The sequence below is a fragment of the Triplophysa dalaica genome, chromosome 8, assembly GCF_015846415.1.
Source record: "Triplophysa dalaica isolate WHDGS20190420 chromosome 8, ASM1584641v1, whole genome shotgun sequence".
Taxonomy (NCBI): Eukaryota; Metazoa; Chordata; class Actinopteri; order Cypriniformes; family Nemacheilidae; genus Triplophysa; species Triplophysa dalaica.
The window spans coordinates 20,730,439-20,757,329 of NC_079549.1; the positions used below are offsets into that span (position 1 = coordinate 20,730,439).

Here is a 26,891-nt window from a genome sequence, read left to right on the forward strand (position 1 = left end):
TTGCCAGTTTATAGAAACGAGGTAGCTTGCACTTATGTATAAATGATTTTGTCTTTAATTGTTAGGAGTGTTTATCAAAAGAAAAAAAATTAACTGAGTGCATCTTCCTCTATAGCACCATGTTTGTTTGGAAAAAACAACATACTGTAACAATAAACAAGCAAATTAAAATATATATTTTTAATAACAACTAGTGTTGGTACAGTGCGAAGCATCATTACTTTTACTTTGAAGCAATGGCCATCACAATTTGAAACAGCAGTTGATAGATAGTCTTGTATCCAAAGAAAATCTTTTAAAATGAATTTCCTATTTCAAGGGATCAATCTGTATTAACCGTGTTGAAGTGTTGTTTTCTTGGAAGGCACAATAAATATCTTGCTACAGGGCCAGAAAAGTCCAATGTTCTGTATGTACAAGGCTGATCTTGTCAGCAGTCACTTTAAAAGTCTGAGGATTTTGCATCTCAACTCCTTGATTTATAAGAAGCATACAGGCCCGACATCAATTCCAAACTCCTGATTTGAACCGCCAATGTCCAAAGGTGCAATATCCACAATAGGTAATCGTGCTGTTTTCTGGGTCCTATATTCAAAAACTGTCTTGCCCCACTTACCATTCGCTTGCTGTGGAGAGAAGGACACAAGTTGTTAGGTAAAAAGTTTATCTCTTTAGGCATTATTGTGTTTGGTCTTTTAGAATAATTGGTGTCTGTGTATCTAATCTAGCCTGATTGTGTTTAAGAAAATAGTGAGCTTTAGCAGTCAGTAGTTTACTGGGTTTTGTGACTGAACTTTGCAAAAGATGTCATTGTGTACTTACCGAGCAGCTGTCTTCAACCACAGTGTATCTAAAGCGGTTATTTCCCTCAGCTTTAAGTTCGACATCATTTGAACCTTTGAGAATCACTGCCTTCTTGAGGTTTCCAGTTGATTCATCCTTGTAGCCCACAGTGTTCTTGCAGTGGTAAGTGATGGTTTGTGAGGCTTCTTTAGAGAGCAGACGAATGAAAGTCATCTGAACTGTGACTGTGTTGGCTGGCTGGTCTTTGTTCCCGTACGTGAACTTCACAAAAAAAAAAACACAAACGAAGAAATAAATAACAGGCACTTCAGTTATACTTCACAGAAATGTAGAAAATACAGAAAAAGCTGATTTGCTGGTCTCAGGTTGGTCTATCTGGTCTCCCAGCCTGGCCAAACTGGCTTTCGGCTGATCTATCTAGTTGACCAGCCTAACTTTTCGAAAACCAGCAAACCACCAGACAAGCAGTGATTTGCAGGAATAGTTTAAACCGTTATAAATATGTGAATAAACATGCTTACATAGGTTCCACCATTCATGTTGGCTCCAAACCACACTGGTTTGCTTCCCGGGGAGCTCCACCATGTTTTTCGAGGGATGCTGGATGGAATGGCAGTGATGCATGTCTCGCCTGTATCCATATTGCAGTGTACTTTAATGGCATCCTCTGCACTGCCCTGGTTTGGATCCACCCAGTATTCACCTAGAAATGAGGAGATAAAACATTTTAGGATATCTGTACACCATAAATATTCTGGCAATATTAAGGTTAAACCTCAACGAGGACATAGGAACGGTAGTACCATTGTAAACAAAATGAATAAAGTATTGCAATGTTTTCCACAGCTTCTGCTCTCTTTCTATAATGAAATTTTTATCTTGTCTTTCTTTTGTAAACTTACCACTCTTCTTGTCAGCGTAGCATTGTTTCAAGTCCTCGCAAGTTCTAGCAGGATGTTTCTTGCTACCATCAGGGCTCTTCATACTGTCAATCTGGCTGCTCAGAGCCTTCAAAGTCGCTTGAACTCCAGGGTCAGCCTGAAACACGCTAGTTGAGTTACTTTGGGGAAGAGCTTCATCCTCACTGAACTCTGGGGGTGGAAGACCAGCATCATAATCTTGAGGCCCACCAAAGAGGTCTTCCATAGCTGCAACGGGAGGACCAGAAGGTCCAGGTGGGCCAGGAGGGCCAGAATCTCCAGGAGGTCCCTAGTTATGAAATGGTGACATAAATGGGTTGATGTCTTTGATTGACTTGTTTATGTGAGATAACATTGCAGTTGCACTTACCTGTGGTCCTATGTCACCACTGGATCCTCTTGAACCAGGAGGTCCCATAGGTCCATCTACTCCAATGTTCCCTTCCTTTCCTGGTGGTCCAAAGGGCCCAGGAGGTCCCTATGAAACAATTTAGTTGAAGTTAATTACATTTTAGTTCAGCTTGTTGTTAATCATTCATATTAACCAAGTTTAATGCGCACCCTTTGTCCACTTGGACCAATAATGCCAGGAGCTCCCTGTTCACCAGTTGTGCCCTAAAAAATAATATAGTAGGTTAACAAAAAACACATGGACACAATGATGTATGCTTCACATAACCCTTGTCCTGGGATTTAGAATAAATATTGTTAGAACTTACAGGTGGTCCGGGAAGACCCTGTAAACCTGCAAATCCTCTATGACCCTTCTGTCCTCTTTCTCCATGGTCACCCAAATCTCCCTTATCACCTCTTGGTCCTTGTGGTCCCTTGAAAAGATGATTTATTATTTTTATCAACAACTTTAAGGTAAATTAAATATCTTAATTTGCTGTGATATGTTATGATGTTATATATATCTTACTGTGAGTCCTCGCTTTCCAGCAGGACCCGGGGGTCCTGAAGGTCCCCTTGAACCCTGTGCAAACAAAAAACAAGGTTCTGTCTGCTTTCCATAGTATTCTAAACCATAAGGACATGGAATTCAAATATGCTTACAGGCTCTCCTCGTTTTCCTCCACCACCGGTAGCACCAACAGGACCAAGAGGTCCGGTTAGTCCCCGAGATCCAATCAAACCCTCTTGACCTGGATCTCCACGATCGCCCTTAAAACACGAAAAACATCACTACACTGACACAAAAAGCTTTCATTTAAGATTTGGTTGACCTTATGTTTTTTGTCCTCACCCGTTCTCCTATGACACCTTCTTTTCCTGGTGGGCCATCAGATCCAGCAGGTCCCTAGTTATCCAAACGTAGCGTTATGTCAAGCAATTTCATTCTGTGCAATTGTTATTTTGTTGCAAATGTGTTAAAATGTATTTTACATCAGGTCCAGGATCACCACGGGGTCCGTTAGCTCCAGGCACCCCAACTGGGCCAGGAGGTCCTTTGTCTCCTGAAGCTCCTGATGTGCCCTGTTTTCCAGGAGGACCCTTCACAAGAAATTGAGAGCAGGTCAAATATAGGAGCAGGTAATAAATTATGTTTAGAACATGCTACAGAGAGGATAATGAAAAACATTATATATATATTCCATAATGTCATGAATACTAACTGCTGGTCCATGAAGTCCCGGCATTCCACGTTCACCTCTTTGACCAGAAAGGCCTACAATACCCCTCTGCCCTGTTGTCCCAGAAGGTCCTGGTGGACCGTCAGGGCCCTAAAGATGAAACCCTTGGTTTCAATACAAAATAGTCTATGTATTGTCTCTTAAAATTGTATGTAGAAAATGTCTGGTGTATTTACTGTTGGTCCATCTTCTCCAGAATCTCCTTTGTCTCCAGGGCTTCCACCAGGACCAGGTTGACCTCTCTCTCCCTGACGCCCGGGTGGTCCGTGATCTCCTCTAAGACCGCGTGGACCTTCTTTTCCTGGGAGACCAATTGGACCTGACTCACCAATAGGGCCCTAAGAGAACAAAGTCTGGCTTGGAAAGTGTTTGGAATTTTTTCTGATTTGTAATTGGGAAATCAGGAGTCCGTGCAACTTACTGTTGGACCAGGTGGGCCAACTCTTCCAGGTGATCCAGGGAAACCCGTTGGGCCCTAAACATTGAGTCAAATTAAGAGGCTAGGACTTAACACATAAATTATAGTAATGCCTATTATTTTTATACTTACAGGTGCCCCTTGTGTTCCTCTTCCTCCCTTTGGTCCAGCCACACCAAATTTACCCTATCGTAAAATGTAAAAGGGTGATTATTAGCTCACAAGAAATGCTCAGCTTCTCAGAATCAACTAAAATCTGATTTATCACAAATGTTTTCCCACCTGTGACCCTGGAGGACCAGATAACCCTTGAGGGCCAGGAGATCCAGCATCACCCTTTTGTCCAGGCTCTCCTGGTGGTCCTTTCACACCAGGCTGACCATCTGGACCCTGATGTTTTGAAATAATAACAGATGCAAAGCAATTAAAATATAGTTACTCAGTGAACTAAAGTAAACTGTCTGTCACTTTTGCCTCTTTAAATTGACAGATTTGTTGATTGCTTACAATTGGTCCAGGAAAGCCCACGGCGCCAATCGGCCCAGGTTCACCACGGGATCCCTAAGGGTTAATACAAATATTTGTCATTAAACAAAGTTTTAAAAAATAATTACATCACTGTATTTAGGTATTGAATATCAACTCACTGGCATTGCTCTTGATCCTTGAGGTCCAGGTGGTCCCTTAGGACCTGGTTCTCCCTGTAAAAAAGTTACATTAAAATTGTATGGTTCCTATAAAGTAAACCATATAAAGTTTGCATAAATGTCTATGTACCTTTTCACCACTTGGACCAGGGGGTCCTGCAGGGCCAATTGGGCCTGTTAAACCCTATAAGAGTAAAACAGAATTAGAGATATTCACATCTGAGAGAACGAGTGAGAGAGTACTGCTGTATGCTGCATCTGTGATTGTATCTGCTTGAACAAGTCTGATGAATTGTTTTCCAGTTAAAATTCTGCTTAATATGTAAATGTGTTCATTGTACGTTAATTTTTATCTACATTCTCTAAGTTCTAACATGTCAGTGCTGCTTGGCTCAAGTTTTGAGGATGCTTTCTACAAACGTTTGGCAATCTAAGCAAACTTTCGTATTGAATCCATGTTATTTACCCTTGCACCATCACTTCCTGGAGTGCCCTCTGATCCTTTCTCACCCACAGCTCCCTATAAATATGAAACAGTTAGTTAAAAAACCTACGGATGATGTCTTGAACATCCATGCATATGCAGTGAAGTTATATTTGCATTGACACTCACTCTGTCTCCTTTTGGACCAGGTGGCCCAGAGATCCCTCTTTCTCCTGGCATACCCTGTAGACCAGGAGGGCCTAGATCACCCACAGTACCCGGAGGTCCTGGGCTGCCCTATAATTCAAGAGAAATACAATTTAAAAAGGAATTCTCTTACATTTTATTTGAATTGTCATATTGGAATAAGAAATAAAAAAGTGTGTGCTGATTCCATTAGCATTTGAGTTCTATGTTCAGTAAAATGCATTATGCATCTGTGATATACGTTTATTGATGTGATTATTATACAGTAAATACTATAATTCTAAGACAAGTGAAGTTGAATAAGGCATAGTTTTAGTTTAACCTTTAACAGACAGTGCTAAGTTACGTACCTTCGGGCCATCTGGACCAGATGCTCCTGGAATACCTTTGGCTCCAGGCAGACCATTAGGCCCAAGCTCTCCTCTTTCTCCAGGAATTCCACGTTCACCCTGTTAAATGAGTCAGCTGACCATTACAGACCTGTCTTTCTTGATGACAACAAGAAGCGATTTAGTGCAAACACATACCCTTGGTCCAGTTTGGCCTACAGGGCCACCTTCTCCAGGTATGCCCTAAACAAAAGGTAACAAATTATCAGTATTGATTAACATTGGCTTTGTAAGATCATTTGACATCAGTCCGTTGTCTATTTGTCTGCAAATTTGAAGTCCGACACACAATAAATTGTCAATAAAGTGGAAATGTTTGTACCTGATCGCCAGGTTTTCCTCCCTCTCCTGGAGCACCTGCTGGTCCTGGCAAACCCTGAGAAACAAGCAAATAGACTGATGTTTAAAAAGGGAAGTCCCAAAAAATAAAGATCTTCCAATGATCAAATAGTCAATATTAAATCACCTGGAAACCGTGCATTCCAGGAGGTCCTTGTTCACCTCTGTCACCTGCAAGACCCTAAATAACAAATCTAAATTAAAAAGTACTCATCTTATACCACAATATTATTATATAGAACTTTGATAGCAGTGCAACACAAATGTGTTGGTTTTGATATTCGGAGACAACAAAGCATACTTACATGTGGACCCGGTGGTCCAGCCGGACCTACTTCTCCGTCTTTACCAGGAGGACCCTACAAAAAGCCAATATTTATTTCTGTCTGAAAATGTGCATTTGAAAAATGCTACATCGTTATGTGATTACTAGGTTAACTTAAAAATAATTCATCTCAAACTTTAAGGACTCTGGCCGGCATGTCAAAATTGTACAGCAAGTCTTTAAGAAATGTAAGTCACTTCGAAAAGTAATAGCACAAATCGTTCAATAAGATTTAAGGTGTGATTTATATTGTTTTTGGTTGCTATATGAGCAATAGGAAACTGTTTACTGAAAAATGTATTATAATTAAAAAAAATTTACTCACCCTCTGTCCAGATACTCCTGCAGATCCCTGTTCGCCAGCCTTCCCTGCATCTCCCTAAATTGTTAGAATTTTGTGTTAAAGTGTTTAATCTCTAATCATGAATAATTAAAAAGTTATTCATTAGATCCTACTCACACTAAAACCCTTGGGACCAATTATTCCCATCTGTCCTGCTGGTCCTCTTGTTCCAGTTGACCCTGCAGGCCCTGGACGCCCGTCCTCACCTGGAGGACCCTGTAGAATGTAATACACGTATCATTACTTTTTCCCCTTTGAACCTGTGGACATGTTATTCCAAAAATGTCTGAAAAATGTACCAGTGGTCCTGGCTTTCCTTCGGCCCCCTGCACTCCAGGTGTTCCTGTCAAACCCTTAACAAACGCAACAGATTTAAGGTATTAAAAGGCACAATGATAAATATACTTTTTAACTTTACATTTTTAAGTCTATTTCTTACCCTTGCCCCTGGTAGACCAGGTTCCCCTGTTCTTCCTGGATCTCCAGAGGATCCTTTTGGTCCAGAAGTTCCTGTTATTCCACGGTCACCTTGTGCACCCTTGGATAAATGTGAGCAAAATGTCATTATTTCAGTCACTTATTAAAATCAAGAAATGATTTTGCTATTAAAGTAATTTTCTTATTACCTTCGGACCCTGTAAGCCGTCCTGACCAGGGAAACCACGGTTTCCAGGAGCCCCCTAAATTGGACAATAAAACCCATGAAGAATAGATGAGGTTTTATAGATTACATACATTTCCATCTGCTGTTGCAAAACTTTGAAAGAAAACTTTGACTCACTCTCTCACCAACAGGTCCCTGTGGGCCAATGGAACCAGGATCTCCTCTTTGTCCACGTTTGCCCTCCTCTCCCTGAGGTCCAAGCACACCTTGTGCTCCTGATGGACCCTACAAACAAATACATTACATTACAAAGTGTGTAGTTGGAGTTTTGATATTAAACTTCTTCATAGTTCTTGACCCCTTTGGCATTATATACTGTAAATTTAAGAAGTCTGTTCAAGCATCCAAACACGGCAACATTAGTTTAACCTGTACTGTACATAATTTACCGGATGAATTGAGGATGTGATAAGTGTTTGTTGCTATTTAATCCTTTCAATCTTGTAATCAGGAACCTAAATAATATATATAAGATATAGAACTGTATAACTAACATATATAAACTTACAAGTTCTCCTTTAGGGCCAAACTCCCCTTTAAATCCAGGAACACCAACATCTCCCTAGAGAAAACACCAAAAGGTTAGTGGTCAGATGGGTTTTGGAGATTCTGGTTTTCAAATGATTAATTGATTTCACATTTTAATGCACAAATGTAATTGTAATGTAATGTAAAATCTTTTACATTATGTGTTCTTTGCATTATTTAAACATAAATCCTCAAATCTAATGCCATAACTGAGATTCCATTAAGATGGCATTACCCCTTGACCTTTGATCCCAGGCTGTCCAGTGCTTCCCTGAGGTCCTGGTGGGCCAGGTGGACCAAGCAGACCAACAGGACCCTGAGGACCAGCATTTCCCTTGAAGAAAATAACATTGTTTACTGACAGCATTATTTATGGCAATATTTTAGGCATTTTACGTTTTCATTTATTCATTTGGCAGATGCTGTGGACTAACAAGTAGGAGAGCAAATAACATTTTGCCAACAATCTAAACAGTACCGTTAGTTTACAAAAAAAATTAAATATTTAACATACCACTGGACCTTTGGAACCGGGACCACCATCAGTGCCCATTGTCCCCTGAAAGTGTAGAATCATACTTAATCAAGTTCATTAGGCACTAAATCACTGAGACACAAACATTAAAAATAAAAAGCATACGCTGTTGCCAGTTGGTCCAGGTCTTCCTTGATGTCCTGTTTCTCCTCTTTGTCCCTGTGGTCCCTCCGGCCCCCTCACACCAGTGGGTCCTGGTTGACCCTGGACATCAATTATACTTTCATTAAAACATCTTGAGCGATGCTTCTGTAGTGTTAAAGTTCAGCTGTCCTATTGTATGAATATAAAGGCATGCTTTGCATATAAGTACTTCATATATAATTCACATAACATACATACTGTACAGCACTGTATATAGATACCCACCTTCATACCAGGACCTCCAGGATACCCTGAAGCACCACTTAGTCCCAAAGGACCCTGCAATAGTAACAGTTTACATTTAGACATCAGTGAGGTTTGCATTGGTTGGAACAGTATTTCACACTGTATTATATTCAACAATTGGACTTTACCATTGGACCTGGTTTGCCAACATTGCCTTGTGAACCACGTGTACCCTGAAATACAAAAAAAGTATAAATAATAGAAGTAAAAATACAATTGGAATTTAACAGAAAGCTTTTTAACTCACCGGTGTCCCAGCCGCCCCTGGACGTCCTCGCTCTCCTGACATTCCCCTGGGACCCTGTATTTCGTAATAGTTGATTTTAATTTATTTGTCAATAAGAATAGAAGTTATCTGGTTACAATGTAAAAATGAAGATCATCTGTGCTTTTATATAAGTTACCATAGGTCCAAGGGCACCCATTGCACCAGGCCCGCCAGATTCACCCTAAAATAAATAATAAATCAATCAAAATAATCCATTCAGAAAATGTAATAATTAAATAAGACATTTAAAATGCATATAAAATGTTTGCTTATCAAAACTGAGAGATAAGATCTAAAATGGCTTCTAAATAGTAAATACCGATGCAGACTTCACAATGAGAAGAAAATGTAAGACAAAAATGAACCTTTGATCCCAAAGCTCCACGTTCACCTTTAAGACCAGCTGTACCTTGGTATCCCTAAACGATGAAAGAACATGATATGATCATCCATCATTTCATTGGACCCTAAAAGTTGTCATGAAGTATTTTCTACATGAATAATTAAAATATACTTGTTGCCTACTTTAGCAAGGGCACATTGTGTTGAATATTTGGTTGGTGCTTGGGCACAATAAAGTGCAAATGAATAATGTATTGTTGAACATGAGGATAAATCAATCACAAAGCACCGCCTGCTTGTTTTGAAATGTGTAGCAAGGATTGCTTGCATAATACATCTGTTGACTTGCATTAAATATCAGTTGTTCTTTTTCATTTGGTTGCAGGTGTTTCTTGCGCAACCTAAAGGGAAATTCAGTATGAAGGGAACCGCACCATTGAGAGTATCCCCAGACCCATAAAATGATAATCTCACATTTGACAGGTGAGGCTGATGATATCAAGAGTGAAAGTGTCTCTGTTTTTTTTTGTTATATACAGTTTAGTCATAAAGTCTGATATTACATTTTTTCAATGAGGTCTGGAATATTTTCAACTTGTCAATCTTTAATGAGATGTATATACAACTCACTCTGTGGCCCTTTAAGCCTGGAGGTCCCGGTGTCCCTGGAAACCCTCTTGATCCCTAAACACAAAGTCAGACATCAGCATGAATACAATCCCCATCCGGTGACAAAAGCTGCTAATATAGAACATGTCAGTTATTACCGCAGACCCAGGAAATCCAATATCTCCAGCACCCCCCGGAGTTCCAGTTTCCCCCTGTGTCAAAACAAACATTTATTTTGAATTTCCCAAATATCTGCTTTTAGGAACCATAGAAACATTTGAGTATTTGAGTATTGAGGAGCTTGTATTTACTCACATCCTCACCGGGTTTCCCTATAGGACCCTCCGGACCCCTTGGGCCAGAGGCACCCTGTGAAAGGAAAAACAGTAATTACCAAAAGATAATTAAAAACAGCAAAGATGCATTATGCAGATGGTGTGAATCATGTCTGTACTTGAGTAATGAAAAGACTAAATTTGCATTATTGATGGGGGTATATTGACTTCTAGTGATTCTCATGATGGTCAATGATATGTGTTCCCATGCGGTGTATGAAATTATGCATATTAAAAGTTACTTTTGCTGATGTTTTTTTGCTGCATACTGAGTACAAACATCTAGTTAAGAATTGTCCTAAATAAGAAATGTTATATTATATATATTTATAATATTGTTTGGACACGCTGTAACATGTTTTAAACATTGTGATTTTATGCAGTAGCGATTTCCCACAACCTCGTCTCATGGAGATTCGTAGCTATTTTACAAGTTGGCTTATTCATATGGATTTGTACAATGTGAAGCATACAAAAACGCACAAATAGGCCTACTAGAAAAAAACAATACGGATACCCAACCCCTAACCCGGCCCTTAAGCTACAACACTGGCGCGAAAGCAAATCGTACTGAAATGTACGAATGACTTCTTCAAGAGAATTGTCCATGTTCAAATCCATGTATAAAACCACTACAATAACATCATTCCTTTGAGTATGTGAATGGCGAAGGATGAGGTCTTCCTTTATTAAATGAGCCATGAAAATTGCCTGCAGTATGTGAACAAGTGTTAGTCCTGGCTGACGTTTGGTTTGAAATGAAGAGCTTATGGAAGACTCCAGTAATGTAATGTACTGCAGTGCAGTGTTTACTTATGAGAGGCAACATGTTCACTCACCATTGGCCCTGGATCACCTACATCCCCATGAGGTCCCTGAGGTCCTGCTGCCCCCTAAAGTAAAAAGGAAAAGCTTTAATGCTGCTGGGAGGAATTTTTATTTAATATCTGAAATGTCTGAAATGTATATTTTGGTATATTTGCATATCAAATAAAAATACATACTGGTGCTCCATTTGGTCCAGGGGGTCCTCTTGCTCCTCCCTCCCCCTGTTAAAAAAGCTTTGTTAATTGAAGAAAAAGTCACAGCTTCAGAAGCAATGTGCAATGTGGCACACCATAGCATGTAAAAGAAATGCAATGCTCTGAATAAATTGTATGCTCGGTTTAAGGAGAATGTTTGTTTTCGCCAAATTACAGAATAAGCTTGTGTTTGCACTTACACGAGTTCCAGGCATCATGATATGTTGGGCTCCTGTTTTGTCATCAAATCCTCCAGCCATATGTGAGGCAAACTGGCCCTATGTAAAGGAAGACATTTCACTTGCCCGCTTGCTAAACATGATGCATTCAACACAAATCGGAAAAGACTTAAAAAATCAGTTTTTATGGAATCTCTGCCATTTTTTGTTGTATAGCTGCATTGTATTTAAGTATTCTTTTTATCTCCGATAACCGTGTCACGTGAGCCTTTTTTGGGCAGTGACTACCTGCATAATGTTTAAGGTTTTAAAAAGTTCCCCTACAGTATGTGACATGTAGGCATAATTATTTATTTGCTCAATTAGCTGCTGTGTCTTGTGAAATGCAATATGTCCGTTGCCTATTCTATTGTATTTTAACCTTTCTTTTAATTGGCCTGTTGCAAATTCATGAATCTATAAATTTAGCACCGAATCATGGTGATACTTACTCCTGAGGAATGCCCTTGTGGTCCGGGGTCTCCCGGATGTCCAGGAACACCAGGCTCCCCGTCAAATCCTGGGGGACCTTTCAGACCCTAAATAAGACATTAAAATCCGATTAAGATTCCAATTACGAAATGATTCACATTTCCAATAACAATTCTGAATGCATGTGCATTGTCTTACAGCTCGACCCTTGGGTCCGCTGTCTCCTCTAAAACCTGGCGCTCCTGGAGGTCCCTGTAAAATCAAACATTATAATAAACCTTAATTTAAAAGAGATTTGATAGCATTCACTCCTTAAACGATTCGGGGAAATATACAGAACGGTTCTCTGTCCCCATCTAGTGTCTGACAGCACCTGAGCTGGCATGAAATTACAAATACAGTAATGAACCATGAGGTGCATACCTTTAAAACCTTTACAAAATATTTTTTAGGTCTCATGCTGCGTTTCAGGTACCTTGGATTTAGGATATTTTCTATCTCAACCTGGGAATAATTTCTGGATATTTGCTGTTCTAATGTTACTAAAATACTAATGTTATTAAATACTTTAATGTTACTAAATCAAGATGTTATTTTCCAGTTTGAGGTAGGTAATCTCCTCACTGCGAGGTGTCTGGAACTCAACATTATTTCAAGAGGATTTGACAGTGTTTTATTGGTTCCCATCAATCTGGTGTGGGCAGATGTCAGACTGGAAGAATTTCAAATAGTCTTCAATGCACCATTACAAACAACTTGAAACAATGATGGTCTCTACAGACTTTATACTTTTGAAATCCCACATATTTTATGTGTTTTCAGTCTTTCGACATAACAATTGAAAATGTTTGAATTGCGCAGCATTAAGTTGAATTGTCATTCCAGCTCAAACAGTAGAATATTTCAGATAATTTGTACATCGATAAACAACATTATACTATTAGGAAGTCATAAAAGCAAGCTTACCATCGGACCATGACGACCTCTTATTCCAGTAATCTTAAATAAGATTAAAATAAGAATATTATAAGAATATTAATACACTTTAAGCCAATAACACCTGATCCCCGTTCTCATTTCAATTATAACATAAATGATAATTCAAACATACTGTTGGGACATCTCCGGGTTCTCCTTTTTGACCCTGGAAATATAAACAGTAAAGTTACTGGGCTGATACATGTACATTTATTTAATGTATTATTTGTGTATATAAAAAAAAGATTGGCACGACTGAGCATTTTTGTAAATATATTGTTTACCCTGACAATTCTTCCACCTGAAAATATAAAATGGACAAAATAGCCGTTATTAATGTATGTACAGTATACATAGTCAAGGTTATTGTGATTTTGTTTTGATCCAGAAGGATTTCACGATGGCTATTCTTACCTGGTCTGGTATTGCCGGCTTCTGGTTCCCCACTCTGGCAAACAGGACAGCAGTCTCCATCTGGAATCACCACCTTTTCACAGTAAGACACTTCATTACATTGCACCTCGTCGCACAAGATGGTCCCGCTGTCACAAACACAGATCTTGCATGGCTCAGGTTTCCAGATGTCCTTGTTTGAGTACACCTGCCCATTCTCTGAGCAGCTCAGCTCGTCCTCTACAGGGAAGAAAGGTAAAAATATATTACAAACTGTCAAGAAAGAAATATAAAAGCATTGCTGGAGTAAATGGCTGGAAAAGGTGATCCATGCTCTCCTGAAAAGGCTTTTGTGCAGACATGAGCTAATGCTTTCAAGGAAGTCTTATTCATAAATCCTGTTTCCAGCAAACCTCTGCATCCATTTACCATTAAAACACTTTATAAGAAACAAATTCATAATAATATAACACGAAGGAGCCACTGTGTTAACATTTTTGGCAAACATCATGGATGTTAGAATTCAAGGTTGTAGCTGTAGCACCAGGTGGCACCCTTGAGCTTTAACCATCTACCTTTATCAACCTTTTAGTTTGTCTACCTACCTTAACTTAAAATCTTCACCCTGAAAAGGGCCTTATTGAACTGCAAATATCTTTATTTTACATTTATATTTATATTGTTCTTGGAAACTGATTAAAGGATACCACACCTGAGCTGACAGCAAGAATTCTAAATCTGATCACAATTCTGTAGCAGAAGTGCATGAATAAATTTAGTTTAAATGATTGAAACTGATATAGTCAAGTAAAGCTGATATATTTGTGACCTGAGGAAATGAAAGCTTTAGGGATGTGTGCCAAGTAACCAGAATCAAATCTTTTCATGAACACATGGCGGATGTCAACATCATATTCCAGAGATTGTGGCGCTGTTGCTTCATTATAACTATAATAAAAAACGTATATGAATAAGAATCAATGTAATTGACAATTGTATGTATCTAGTAAGAGGGCGAATGTAAACATTTGATTTTTCTTTGTTACAGTCAATATATTCAGTGACATTCTTACATTTGACAGAAAAAAAACTAAAATATAGTTGCAATCAAGAATAACGAGCCCAGCTATGGCAGTAATGTAACATGGAAACTTTATAAATACAATTAGTTTTAAACTATGACCAATAGGTGGCACTATCAACAACTTGTGTATAGTTATGTGCTAATGCTCCAAAGCGTTGACCAGGGTGATCTGAAGATTGTCTGACCCAAATTTCTTTAAGATCTGATCAAATCTGTATTGGAAGGTTTGAAAAACTGTGTTTTATCCAAATGGCAGAAATGCAATATGATTGTAAAGTGGAGTATTGATGCATTTGCATGATCAAAGAAATCTACATCTCTTGGAATCCTAGGCCAAACTACAAGACATATAATCTTTGAAATAGCAGTCTGGCAAGAAAACACATCTGAGGTAATTAAATGAATCACTAAGATTCTGAATCTTAGACAAGAGAATTGAGTGTTTCATAAAGATGTTCAATCCATTACGGATCTATGGAACAGGTTTTTGTGGTTAACAACCCGCCCCTGAACGTCCCATTAGGAGTGAGAGGAAAACTCAGTCTTTCCCCCGGTTTGCTAATTCATTGCAGACGCTGCACTTTCTACAGCGATTCTCAAAATCCCCAGTGATGATGATAGCAAAGGCATGACTCTTTGTGGACTTATGACGTACATTTTCCAGCAGCCTTCTCGTCTGGTCTGACCCAACCGCACTGAACATGCTCAGCATTACTCTGTCAGCTCATGTCTGTGGTTCCTTCCCTCACGTTTCTCCAACCCAGACTTCTGTTGGAAGGTTCTAGGGGGTAGTTTATTCTTTATTTTTTACGTCCCCACAAATATACTGCATGGTGGGGAATTAACTGTGACATAAATCACATGAATTTTCCCTCGGTTTGTGTGGAAATACTCATAACTTGCTGTGTTCAGGGGCTCTGTTGTTGGAACAAGTTTGTACGGGTTTGAAAATGACCTTATGGAAACAATGACTCATTCGAGTTTGTCTTTCCAACTGCGAGTATAGTTGGGAATCTGTGTGAGAAAGTAGTGTGTAATGCAATAAATGCGAGATTTTCATCTGAACGTCGAACAATTGTGAAAATGTGATAACGTTTATCGCAGGCCGCTGATGACTGGAATCCTTTTTTTTCTGAAGGGAACATCTGTTTTTACAGTAAGGCAAGTAAAAAGGGGCTCCTTTCCTGCTTTTAAGGCGTTGACGTTCAACAACACAAATAAATCCTGTCTGAAAGACCTCTGACCTCTCTTGTAATTAGCTGATGGAGTCCTCACACAGAACTGCCTCTTTATGAGAAGAAGAATTTGTGTGAAAATGGGATGCGAGTGATTTGTAAACATTGTAATTGAGAGTGTCACCCCAGACAGATAAACCTCAAAGTGACTGTAAACCTATGATTTACTTAAGTCTTGACTCTCAGTGCTTGTGACTTTAGTGACGAGATAAACATGGATGAGGACTTTCAAACGAACAGTCATAGCGGAGTAACCTTTAAGGAGCAGCCACATTTGTAAAAGGAAGCATTGGTTTCCTTTGGTTCGGACACATCTTTTACCCTTTTTCAAGCTTGAGCTTTTGATGATATGCAGTAAGGAGCTTTGCCAAAAGCTTTTTTTACTGAATTATTTGATTGCCACATCACCCTATACTCAGTAATAGTTGAGAATCACTGGGAGCATTCTAGTTGGAAACAAATGTAATATTTGAAACCATACAAAGCAAAAAAACCTGCAAAAAAATCTTACTAAACATTTTCTTATGTTCCTTTGTCTTAATAAAAATAAAGAAAGTCAAGAAACTTTTACTTGAATTTAGTTTTACCTTTTTCTTAAGTACCTAATTTACGTTTATTTTCTTACCCCATTGTCATTCGTTTTTTGCCTGTTTTAAACAAATGTACTTAATTCTTATATTTTATTTTCCGTAAAACAATAAAACATACACTAAATATCTTTTAATATCGTTTTTATCTAAATCATTTTTGTGGTCACTTAATGCATCTTTTGCGTTCTTAAATGCTTTGACTTATTTTTAGATGCTTGTACTAGATAACAGACAAAAAGGCTTTGTAAGAAATTCATTTATGCCGAAAATGATGTCCGGAGGCATTTTCATGGATAAAATCATCTACATTTTGAGGTGGAACCCTGTCCCTCCTTGCAATTCACTAACTGGACTCCGTCCCCTGACGTTCCCCCCATTTCCAGCTCTGCCTATACTCAAAAATCTCTACTGCCTGATGCAAACGCAATCTTATTTTTTAACCTGTTTATTCTTACCTAATAAACATACCTCAAATAAGACATATTTACTTCGTAACTAATACATTTTTAATGAAAAAGCAACACAAAACCATCTCTGGGACAAGGGACAAAATTATAAGGTTGGGCCCCTAGCCCCCCTACACTCATCAGTGTACAGATTTGTTTAGTAGGCCCTCATCGTCACAGGGCCCGGGACAATGGCCATGCTCACAAACCCCAGTCTTGCAAAGTACATCGTGGTTTCACATTGTTGCACTTTTGTGCCACAGAACTACTTTCTCTTCAGTTTTTTTCCCATTGCTTTCACCACATGTCTGAGATATCATGTAATTCATGGTGTCATAAAACACTGGTCAGAGACTGAGCTTGCCTTTGCGGTAAGTAAAGGGCAGAGAGAAGTCCAGTACGTACAATAAAAAGTATACTTTATATATAAATTTCTTAAGCATACATAAGCAAAGTTTAAGAATATTTTAAAGTACTTTGTGAAGTACTAGTTGTAGTATACTTGGAAACTAAGTGTTCTGTTTCTAAAAGTGGTCCACTTGTTTAGTTAATGGACTTTTAAGGTTACTTTATGTGTGACGGTAGTAAATGTTGAGGGCACAACTAGTTTTCAACTGTGGTTTTCTGAGAAGTACGTAAAATAGTAAAAAAAAATATATATATAGCATGTTAGTAAACACAAAGATGAAACAGTCATTTCTTTCTAAGCGTCCACAATAGAAAGGGCAGGACTACATGTCAGTAGAAGCTCTTTATGAATTCAGTGTTTTTTATGAAGAAAATGTGGCCTTAAAGGAGAAGTTCATTTAAAAAAAAATAACAATTTCATGACTTCACGTAATACGTAGTTACGTTAAAAAGTCACTTTTTTATATCATAACATCCAGGATACGCACACGAAATCACCATTTTCAACAATAAACTGACACAAAGACATTTTAAAATGTGTCATAGAACATTCAACAACTTTTGAACGGTCCTCCTTCTCCACATTTGTAAACACTGACTCGGTACTTTTGCGCGTGACCTTCTCAACGTAATTATATATTACGTGAAGTCATGAATGTGCATCGCAGAACAGAGCAACTTAAATTTGTATTAATAAAGAATATACATTTTCATTTTTGTTTTTAAATGACTGATCGTTTCACTAGATAAGACTCTTATTCATCGTCTGGTTTTGTTTAAAGTCCTTTGAAGCTCCACTGAAACTGTAATTTCGACCTTCAACCGTTTGGGGTCCATTGAAGTCCACTATATGGAGAAAAATCCTGGAATGTTTTCATCAATAAACTTAGTTTCTTTTCGACTAAAAAAACAAATACATGAACATCTTGGAAGTCATGTGTGTGAGTAAATCATCAAGAAACTGTTTTTTGAAATTTAACTTATCCTCTAAATGTAGAACCACAAATTCTAGATAGAGACAGAAAGAAAGATCACAAAAGCAATGCGAAGTATGAGGGATTAATTCTACTCCACACATTCCTCCTTTATATTTTTTAACATTTTGCTATCTAGTTCTGATAAGCTGAAGTCATGCCAGGGGCTTGACACCTGTGTTTTTGCAGAGCGATTTACCATTCAAGGATTCACTATAGCTGAATTAATATTTACACAATCTGAACTCCTGCTCTTTCAAACAATATTAGTGTACGTTTTCACATGTCTGAGAGCAATTGTTTCTTTTACTGGAAGTTTCGGAGAACAAGTTTCTCTAAAAAGTCGACGGAGAACTCTTGTTTGTTTGCCTGAACTTCTTTCATTTATATTAAAAAGAAATGCAAGAGTAATACTTGGAAAAGGAAAATCTCATGCATCCTGTGTGGAACGATCCCACTCACTCTTTCAAGAGATTGGAAACATCCCACCCTCATGATTCTCTCTGTAGCTTGTTTCCTCCTGTCTGCTTTGTTAGGATGTTGTTAGATCTCACACAGCTGGTCTGTCATGATTCTATATTATTTTACACTGTGTTGGATAAAGAAAGCTTGAGGCATCAGCGAAGATGTTTAGAATAAACATTTACTTCATGTGACCCCACACAGCATCACTTATAGTGAAGTCTTTCTTTTTTTACCTTGTATTAATTTAAGACTCCATCCATCAGCTTTAACTGTTGTCATAAATTGATTTGAAAGATAAAAGCTGGATGTGTTGTGAAGTTCCTTCTTGGGCATGAAAACATCCATCTACACCAAAAGAGCCATTTGGTTCAAATTAGTGATAAGTGTAATGTCTGTTTTAGATATTTCAATGAGATTAGATTTTGAGAATGTTCTTAGAGAAATTAGACTGCAAACTACTCCATCGGATCTCTAGATTGTATTTTTGCTTTTTTCTAAAAGACAGTTCTTACAAGGATTATATATTTTGGATATGAACTGTGATATAGTTGATTGTTTAAAAAATACCTCCTTATGTTCATAATGTTGTTTTCTTGTTCTTTGTATTTGCAAAAATATGTTCATTAACACATTATAAATCTAGTCAAAGCAATTTAACACGGGATAGTTCATAAGGAATGTAATGTGGGAACGTTGGCATAGTGTAAGATCTTCCTATGTTCTGTTACAGAGGAAAACTGAATCTTTCCAAACTCAATTTAACAAATATGAGAACACTAGTTCAGAGTCCTTCAAAGGAAACTATACATCTGTATGCTGATCTCTTTTATATGATTTGGTTCAGCTTCCTCATACATCTCTCCTCTTCAGAGCTTTTGAATATTTCTCTGCACATTCATCTGCAGTTAGTCTATATGACATGTGAGAATACTGGTCTGGATATAAAGGGTTAGGCCCAGGGTTATTTAAAGGAGTAGTTCACCTTCAAAATGAAAATTGCACGCTCTCTTGTCATTGCAAACTGGTATGACTTTGTTTCTTCTCCAGAACACAAAAAGAATATATATAAAAAAATGTTCACTGTAACCAATGCAAATGAATGGGGGTCTGGTAACAACATTCTTCAAAATATCTTCCTTCGTGTTCTGCGGAAGAAAGAAATCATACAGGTTTGAAATGACAAGAGGGTGAGATAAAATGATGACAGATTTTTTTTTGGAGATGAACTCCTCCTTCAAGCACTTCTGTTCAATTGATCCATGATTACCCCAAAATACATCACAATCCAGAGAAACTGATCTCAGTACCATTCAACAGCTTTTTAACAACATTTTGACAACGTAATAATTATATTTATCAAGTAAAACTCAAGTAAAACAAAAATGCTTTCTTTGCATAAACCAGTTTAGTGAACTGTTAACCCCTGAACCACGGTGCCTGTTATCAGTTCTTGTTATGAAACTAATTGTATATTTTAAATTAATTAATTTTTTAGATATTTATTAATTGCTTCTTTGTTTGTCCCTCAAGATGAGACAGAACAATTATGCTTTGCTATGATTTGGAATAAATTCTGTCAAACGATAACTGGCATCCAGAATAAAAGTTTATGTTTACGTAATATGTCTGAGTACTGTGCATATTCATTTTGTATTTATGAACACAATAACACACGCATACATGTATATTAGGAAATTAAATATAAATGTTTATTCTTTTTCTTTTTTTCTTGTGTTTATAAATGCAAAATGAATTTGCACAGTTCACAGACATATATCATGTAAACACACACTTTTATTCTGGATGCGATTAATCGCGATTGTGTAATATTCTGATGATGTTCATAATGCAATTTTTAAAACAAATTGTTTAAATCAAACTGCTTGGTGGTATAAGAAGAGACAGTATATGCTTTAACCATTACGAGACAGCAGGGAATGATATCATTGGTCAGACATTACTTAGCTTTCTCTCCAGAGGAAACTGTGAGAGATTTCCATGCTGTGACCGTCCAAACGCCCACTGACTTACAAGGTAAAAAAACCTTTCACTCAGTCTTCACATCTTAAGATGTCTGTACCAGGATCACATTTGCAGTCCCCTGGGATTGCAAATCAAATCAATACAGTGCAATTATTCAAACGTCCCAACACTGTACGTGAGAGGACTCCCCTCATCAAAAAGTAGTATACTTGAAGTTCATTTTTTTAAGTATATTAAAGAGTAAATTTAAGTATTTTTCCGAGTATTACATAAAGTGCATTACTAAGATGTACACTGAAAGTATACTTTCCTATTTTAAGTTAAAAGAAGTATACTTATAGCCCTGGAATACAGACTCCATTTGCAGTAAGGCAGTGTGTGCAATAAAATGTGTAAAGAAAGAGAGTAATAAAACTATGAACAAGAGGAGTTGCAAGAAAAACTAAGTTATTATGGCAACAGCTAAAATGTTAAAGTGGGCCCACTAGTGTTGCAGCATTTTGTTTGTTCTTTGTAAACGCTGATTCACACAGATCCAACAAACACTGACGAACGTTAAGTTAGAATGTTGCTGTTTGTTGACATTTTGTTGACATTTTGTTAGATCAGTGTGAATTACCCTTAATACTGCTTGTAATGTCAGTGCAAAGGAGGTGTGGAATATATGAATGGCTGAGACATTTAAAAGACCAACAAACATTAATCCAAAAATGTTAAGATATCTTGAAGATAATATATATAACACTACAATTATGTGATATATGGGAAACTGTGATCTTAAATACAAATTATGAATACAACCTTTAAAATAAATCTTTTGAAGTTGCTTAAACTGAAATGTGACTGCCGCATCAGAGTATATACAGTATTTTGTGATTTTTAAAGTCTTACTTTGGTTTATGGCGTGTTCAACAACAAGTTTATGTACCTACAAAGTGTAAATCACTTTCTAATAATAGGTAGGCCTAGTTGTGGTTATCTTACTTCTTAACTGACTTTCAAATGATTCATTTGGCGAATCCCTCTAAACTGATTGGTCAGATGGTCTAGTCTGCTGTGATTGGTCAACCGCAGTGTCGCAAATGGAACGTAGACCACTAGGCGGGCATTACACGGAGTCAAGCAAATTCAGTGTCGACTAATTTTTTTCCCCAAGCCAAGAACATTGTTAATCGTTCACTTTCGGCTTTCAAACTTGGTAGACTGCTTACATTCACACACAGCAACATTACACACTGAATGAAATGTAACACAACAGCATTATTAGATTCAAATCTTTCTCCACTCATTACTCAATAAACATCGAAGACAGTTCCACATACTGTGAACTGGGCTGACCCAGATGTCCTAGTTTTGACAGTCACTTGAAAATGACAACGTTTTCTACTTTTCTCTTTCACTGGAGTGGACTCCATTCCACACATGTATGAAATTGTTTACACACAATATTCTACTGAATAAACTGAATGTATCTTTTTGCTATCTTGAAGTTTCTAGTTCAAATGTTAACAAATGTTAATGCATCAAAAGTTCACTCAACTTAAAAACAACTTGATCTTTGACACGCCACAAATATTTTGGTTGACCATCCAAATTCCGTTCAATCCCTTTTGTCGTTCGTCGGACGTCTCAATTTCTACACATTGTATTAATATTGGCTTGTCTGCAATCTATCATGCATTGGCAAAAGTCTAAAGCAATGTTGAATTTATATGAATTCTTTACTTTTAATATATTATTATAATATGAATAAACCCCATTTCCTTACGTCCCGTTTTTCTCATGAAATCCAAAAGTTGTGACGTATTTCCAAAGATCTTTATTTAGAAATGATAGTTCAGAAAGCCATAAAGTCTCAATGATATTTTGGACCTGGCATTCATTGGAAGTCTTTTGGATTCTCCTACCTTTTAATTCTCTACAGGGCAGAAGTTGTAAATCCAATCCCCTTCCAACAAGCTGTCTAATTTAAGGGATCTTGCTCTTGTTTGTACCACATGTTTGGCAAGCTACATGCTAAAGTTTAGGGTTGGGGTTCAGATCCGGATGACCTTTAACATCAGTATCTACAGCATCATATTACCCAGCATACAGTTGCTTTGAAATGTGAGAGGTTGTTTCCATATTCCACAGCTGCACGACAGAAGCAGAACCCTTTTTCCAGATACAGTATCTGTCTGCCATGGGCAGGGATATACCAGACAGGTGGACTAATACAAATAAGGTTACAAGGGATGTGTTGGTACATGTTTAGTATATATTGGTGTTAATCAAAAATCCCTTTTACAAATAACCCCCAAACTGATTGCTTGAGTTAAATTTCAATAATTGTTTTGGGAAACCAGTTTAGTACAATCATATAGATAAAAAAATGCTACATAGGCTAAATCCAGATGATCATCAAAGCAACAAGAGCAGCTGGATAAACTTATGAAGCTTGCAACTACTTTCAAGAAGCGTTTTCTTTATTTCCTAAATTGCCAACCTATATATTCTCTACACAGTCACACTCTAAAAAACAGTGTTTTTTAGCACTAAAAGTGATTATTTGCACGTAATCATAGGGGAACCACTTTTAGTGCTGTATAGAACCATATCTTGGTACTTCAGTGGTTCTTTAGAGGTTCTTTGGAGTGATCGAGGTGCTGTATACAGTGTATATCATCTTTCTGTACAGAGAATCTGTTAAGACCCTGTATGGTTCTTCAGCAGTTCTACATAGCACCTCAGTCATCCCAAAGAACCGCTGAAGAACCACAGCACAAAATGTGGTTCCCCTATGATTTCGAGCCAAGAACCACTTTTAGTGCTATACAGCACTATTTTTTGTGTGCTTGGCATATCTTTAATCCTCCTTGCTTTCTGATCCTGTACGACTGCCAAAACCCATTTCAATGTTTTTCATTTTAATCTCTTATACAGGGTACAAGCCTGAAGGCTTGCTTTTAAACTTTTTTAAAAGTGCAAATCACAACAGAATAAACAATGGGTAATATGTAAAATATTTGCAAATATCCCAGTTCTCCATGTCCCTAAACCGTCTCTGTTCAAAAACACAGTGTGACTTACATCAGCTTCACGACTTCCTCCAAAACTAAGTTTTCAACCAACGTTTGTTTTATTATTTTACAAATATTGCCAAAGCAACCAGTTTAACATCTGGAAGTCATCCCCCAGGCTTGCATTTGCTGACTGCCATCATTTACTTTATAAGTAGTTCCCATGGAGCAGTTTGAAGAGCACGCTAAACATTAAAATCCATTCTATAAATTGTTTATTTCATGAAGATACCGGGAGCCATCTCTCCAGGAGATCATAATGCTATGGGTTGTATGGTAAAGTTTGTCTAGTTAAGGATAAAGTTTGTGAACAAGTCTCTCTCTCTCTCTCTCTCTCTCTCTCTGTCTCTTTCTCTCACCCCCTCCCCTTACTTGTGTCAGGACCAAAGAGGCATGTAATCAAGTCATAGCTCAAAAATGCAGCACATGTTTTCCATCAGGACATAGGCAGTGTCGAATGCACAAAATTGGACGAAAAAGCTTTATTTTTCTATGTATTATTTTGCGTGTTTAACTGAAACCAAAATGCCAAACAAGTAAATCTAGCACACAGAGACAACACAACATTAGGCCAAGTGAAAACAACAGATTCACTGAATGATCTAATGCTAGAAAAACAGTCTCTTTATTGCTCAGGCTGAATTGTGGCATTCAAAATCGTTTGTGTGAATTGTTTAACTTTCCACATTATCCCAAAGGGTGAGGGTCTCTGAACTTACATGCATAGATCACATGACCAAATGAAGAACAGGAAAATTTTACTTGGACTTAATCTGGTACATTCATCTGTGTCACATAACAGGGTGTGCCAGAAACTACATTTTAAAAAGTCTTTTGCATTAGACCAAGACTGAACAATAGCAACCTAACCACTTCTGCCTAAAACTTCTTCATTACTTTGTTTTTCCAGAGTAATTCTTCTTTCTTCAAGCTATATAAATATTACTGTTGCAGCCAGACTTAAAAACAAACAGCTGCTTTGGGTTATACATGTCTGTCTCTCAAAAGGAAAAACATTCAAGATATCTAAATAGGGCTTTGCTTGGGGCCTATTAAAACACGCAGACTCTTCACTTTTAACATGATAGAGCCCATTGCATAGTTTTTGCAGAAAGATAATATAAAAAATACAAAAATATATATTTTTAAAGTAATTTTCACATACTTTAAGTACAGAAAAGTTGTGCCATTGTGGTTGCTTAAATAAAGTATAAATTCATATTTTATTTGCAAACACATGTAACTCTTTTCAAATTCTTTACAAACTTATTTTCAAAAATCATGTTTTTATATTAAGTGCTCATGTTTTTAATCGTGATTTTTTTTTAACTTAATTATTGTGAATTATACCTTAATAAAATCAGCCCAACTGCAGATATTAATTGGAATGCACTTTAAAATACATGATTCTTGAAAGTCTTCGAATAATGACATTATTCATCACTGGATATTTGTTATCACTTTTTATATTTCAGTTAATCATGGATAGAGCTCTTATGAAGGAGCAATTTATTTCATATACTTTTGCCACAAGGTGGCGCACTGCCTGTGAAACACCAGCAATAGCATTAAATCCCAAAACACAAGTAAAACATGTTGTTCAGGTGCATATCACATATATATACATAAATAAAAATCTGCAAATCTGCTAAACATACATCCAAAGAAACCTGAAGAAAATTTGATATCCGAGATAAAGTAATCCCCAAAAGTATTGTGACATCATTTAGGAAAAATATACGTCACGTCTTTAAAATGCTGTAAAACAGAGCATGAGGTAATAGCGCTCAGGTGTTCCTTAACTGAACTTTTTTTCTCTCTGCATGTTCAGAGTCAGTTCCTCCCTCTTGGTCACACATCTGGTGTGAATTAGGACGCAAGATGTGTTCTTTCAGAAGACATGCGAGCACAGAGCTAGAGTTAAAATCTATTCAGCAGATGTGAGAGGAGGTTTTGGTAGATAAAAAATCAAAAATTTGTGGATATAAACAAGCCAAAAGTTAACAGTGCCCCTTTACCATCCTCCCCAAGTGACATCACTGAATCACATGGCATTGTAAGTTGTGTGCAGGTACTTGTTGGTTAAAAGCTAGACGAATCGCAAGAACATAGACATCACAAAAATTTGCAACATCCATTTAACTAAAGGAATCGACCAATTAACCTCAAGCAATTGACTGGACGTTTAAGCAGCTTTACATGAGGTTTAAAGGGTTTAAATTAAAATCAAAATCTGTGAGAAATATGAATAATGCCTTTAGACCAACAACAGAAAATCAGCTTAAGGATCACCACAATTAGCTTCTTGAAAAAAAAACAATAACTTACCATTGTCCTCCTGGCATTTCACGAACTGCAAAAAAGCCACAGATAAAGCCAGAAACAGCACAGTCCTACAAGGCACAAAGCTCATCGTGCCAAAGACATTAGCCGTTCCTATGTGCAAAATAAAGGGAAGAATAGGCAAGATAGGAGTCCAGGTTATCGCTGCACCATGAAGTCAGACTGAGGCTTTTCCTGCTCAGAGCAGCAGTCAGACCCAGCCCCACTCTCTACTGCCTCTTTTTTAACAGCCTGAAGAAAGAAGAATGCTGCCAACCCTCATTTTCCACCCCCTTTTGTTAGTGCATCGAGTCACAGACACCTCTCCGCCGGACTAACATCCATGTTTACATGACTGTTCCTAAGGTGGTTTGCGCTGTGCTAATATTTTGTTCTGTAACAATAAACCTCTAAATATAAATAAGGTATCACTAATAACATTAGAGTTAGTTCGGCTTTTTTGGTGTAGTTGCTAAGCAGGACTGTAAACCTAGTTTATGACGCTCGTAACTGCACTAGCTTTACTGTGGTTGCTGATGGCCTCTTTTTACAAGGAACAAGAAGAGTTTATGTCCCATTTGTCTTGTGTTTAAGATGACAGATTTAAACTCCTATAGTGAGACAAAAAATATGAGGGGAAAGGCTATGGTTAAAAAAAACTTTATATGGTTCTGAGGGAGTTCAAATTCATTGTTGTCTACTCTTCATTGTCTCAAAAGATGACAGAAATCAGCAAAACATTCTCATTGTTGGTACATCCACACATGGTTTTGTTACTCTGAATTCCTTCAAGTATTTACAGTATATAAAAAAAAGATAACGATGATGAATGTGGTATAAATGTTTTATACACCTCTATAGAAATTTTGGATCATCAAACAGTGATTCTTACCAAAAGAACACGAAGCCCACAGTCACTGAGACGATACAGAATTAACAACTTTGACTGAAAAGGTCAAATTGTCCCTACCACCCATCCAAAATGTATGTGAATTGGTTTGGAAACAATGCAAAATTGTGAAGAGGCCAGTATAAATAAAATTGAAGATGAATAGATATCAAATCACCTATTTCAAATGCTCTATTAATTATATATGAATTATATGAATTACTGGAGTGTTTTATCCAATCAGAGAACACTCTGACATTAGGATGGATCAG

The 26,891-nt window shown here is 37.4% G+C and overlaps 1 protein-coding gene across 1 annotated transcript; it reads right to left on the reverse strand.

Moving 5' to 3' along the window:
- Nucleotides 1-165: 165 nt before the first annotated feature.
- On the reverse strand, nucleotides 166-25,967 carry col5a2a (collagen, type V, alpha 2a). Its single transcript, XM_056754740.1, has 54 exons — nucleotides 25,737-25,967; nucleotides 13,186-13,404; nucleotides 13,056-13,072; nucleotides 12,905-12,937; nucleotides 12,760-12,792; nucleotides 11,992-12,045; nucleotides 11,814-11,900; nucleotides 11,344-11,421; nucleotides 11,126-11,170; nucleotides 10,961-11,014; nucleotides 10,102-10,155; nucleotides 9,945-9,998; nucleotides 9,808-9,861; nucleotides 9,201-9,254; nucleotides 8,972-9,016; nucleotides 8,815-8,868; nucleotides 8,696-8,740; nucleotides 8,547-8,600; nucleotides 8,283-8,381; nucleotides 8,157-8,201; nucleotides 7,878-7,976; nucleotides 7,623-7,676; nucleotides 7,232-7,339; nucleotides 7,077-7,130; nucleotides 6,890-6,988; nucleotides 6,750-6,803; nucleotides 6,568-6,666; nucleotides 6,433-6,486; nucleotides 6,088-6,141; nucleotides 5,910-5,963; nucleotides 5,766-5,819; nucleotides 5,582-5,626; nucleotides 5,405-5,503; nucleotides 5,037-5,144; nucleotides 4,890-4,943; nucleotides 4,554-4,607; nucleotides 4,424-4,477; nucleotides 4,284-4,337; nucleotides 4,059-4,166; nucleotides 3,909-3,962; nucleotides 3,780-3,833; nucleotides 3,535-3,696; nucleotides 3,341-3,448; nucleotides 3,111-3,218; nucleotides 2,971-3,024; nucleotides 2,781-2,888; nucleotides 2,647-2,700; nucleotides 2,444-2,551; nucleotides 2,286-2,339; nucleotides 2,095-2,202; nucleotides 1,707-2,013; nucleotides 1,326-1,507; nucleotides 823-1,065; nucleotides 166-626 (listed from the first exon to the last, which is right to left on the reverse strand). The coding sequence occupies exons 1-54, from the start codon at nucleotides 25,819-25,821 to the stop codon at nucleotides 480-482; spliced, it is 4,473 nt and encodes a 1,490-aa protein (XP_056610718.1). The 5' UTR covers nucleotides 25,822-25,967; the 3' UTR covers nucleotides 166-479.
- Between the last annotated feature and the right edge of the window lie 924 nt (nucleotides 25,968-26,891).

Bases quoted from the DNA above. Each gene is read 5' to 3' on its own strand.
- col5a2a (XM_056754740.1), bottom strand. From the start codon at position 25,821: ATGAGCTTTGTGCCTTGTAGGACTGTGCTGTTTCTGGCTTTATCTGTG. The intron at 9,999-10,101 runs GTGAGTAAATAC...GTTTTGACACAG, and splicing joins TAGGGAAACCCGGTGAGGAT to GGGGAAACTGGAACTCCGGG. The intron at 5,964-6,087 runs GTAAGTATGCTT...TTTGTTATTTAG, and splicing joins CTGGACCACCGGGTCCACAT to GGTCTTGCAGGTGACAGAGG.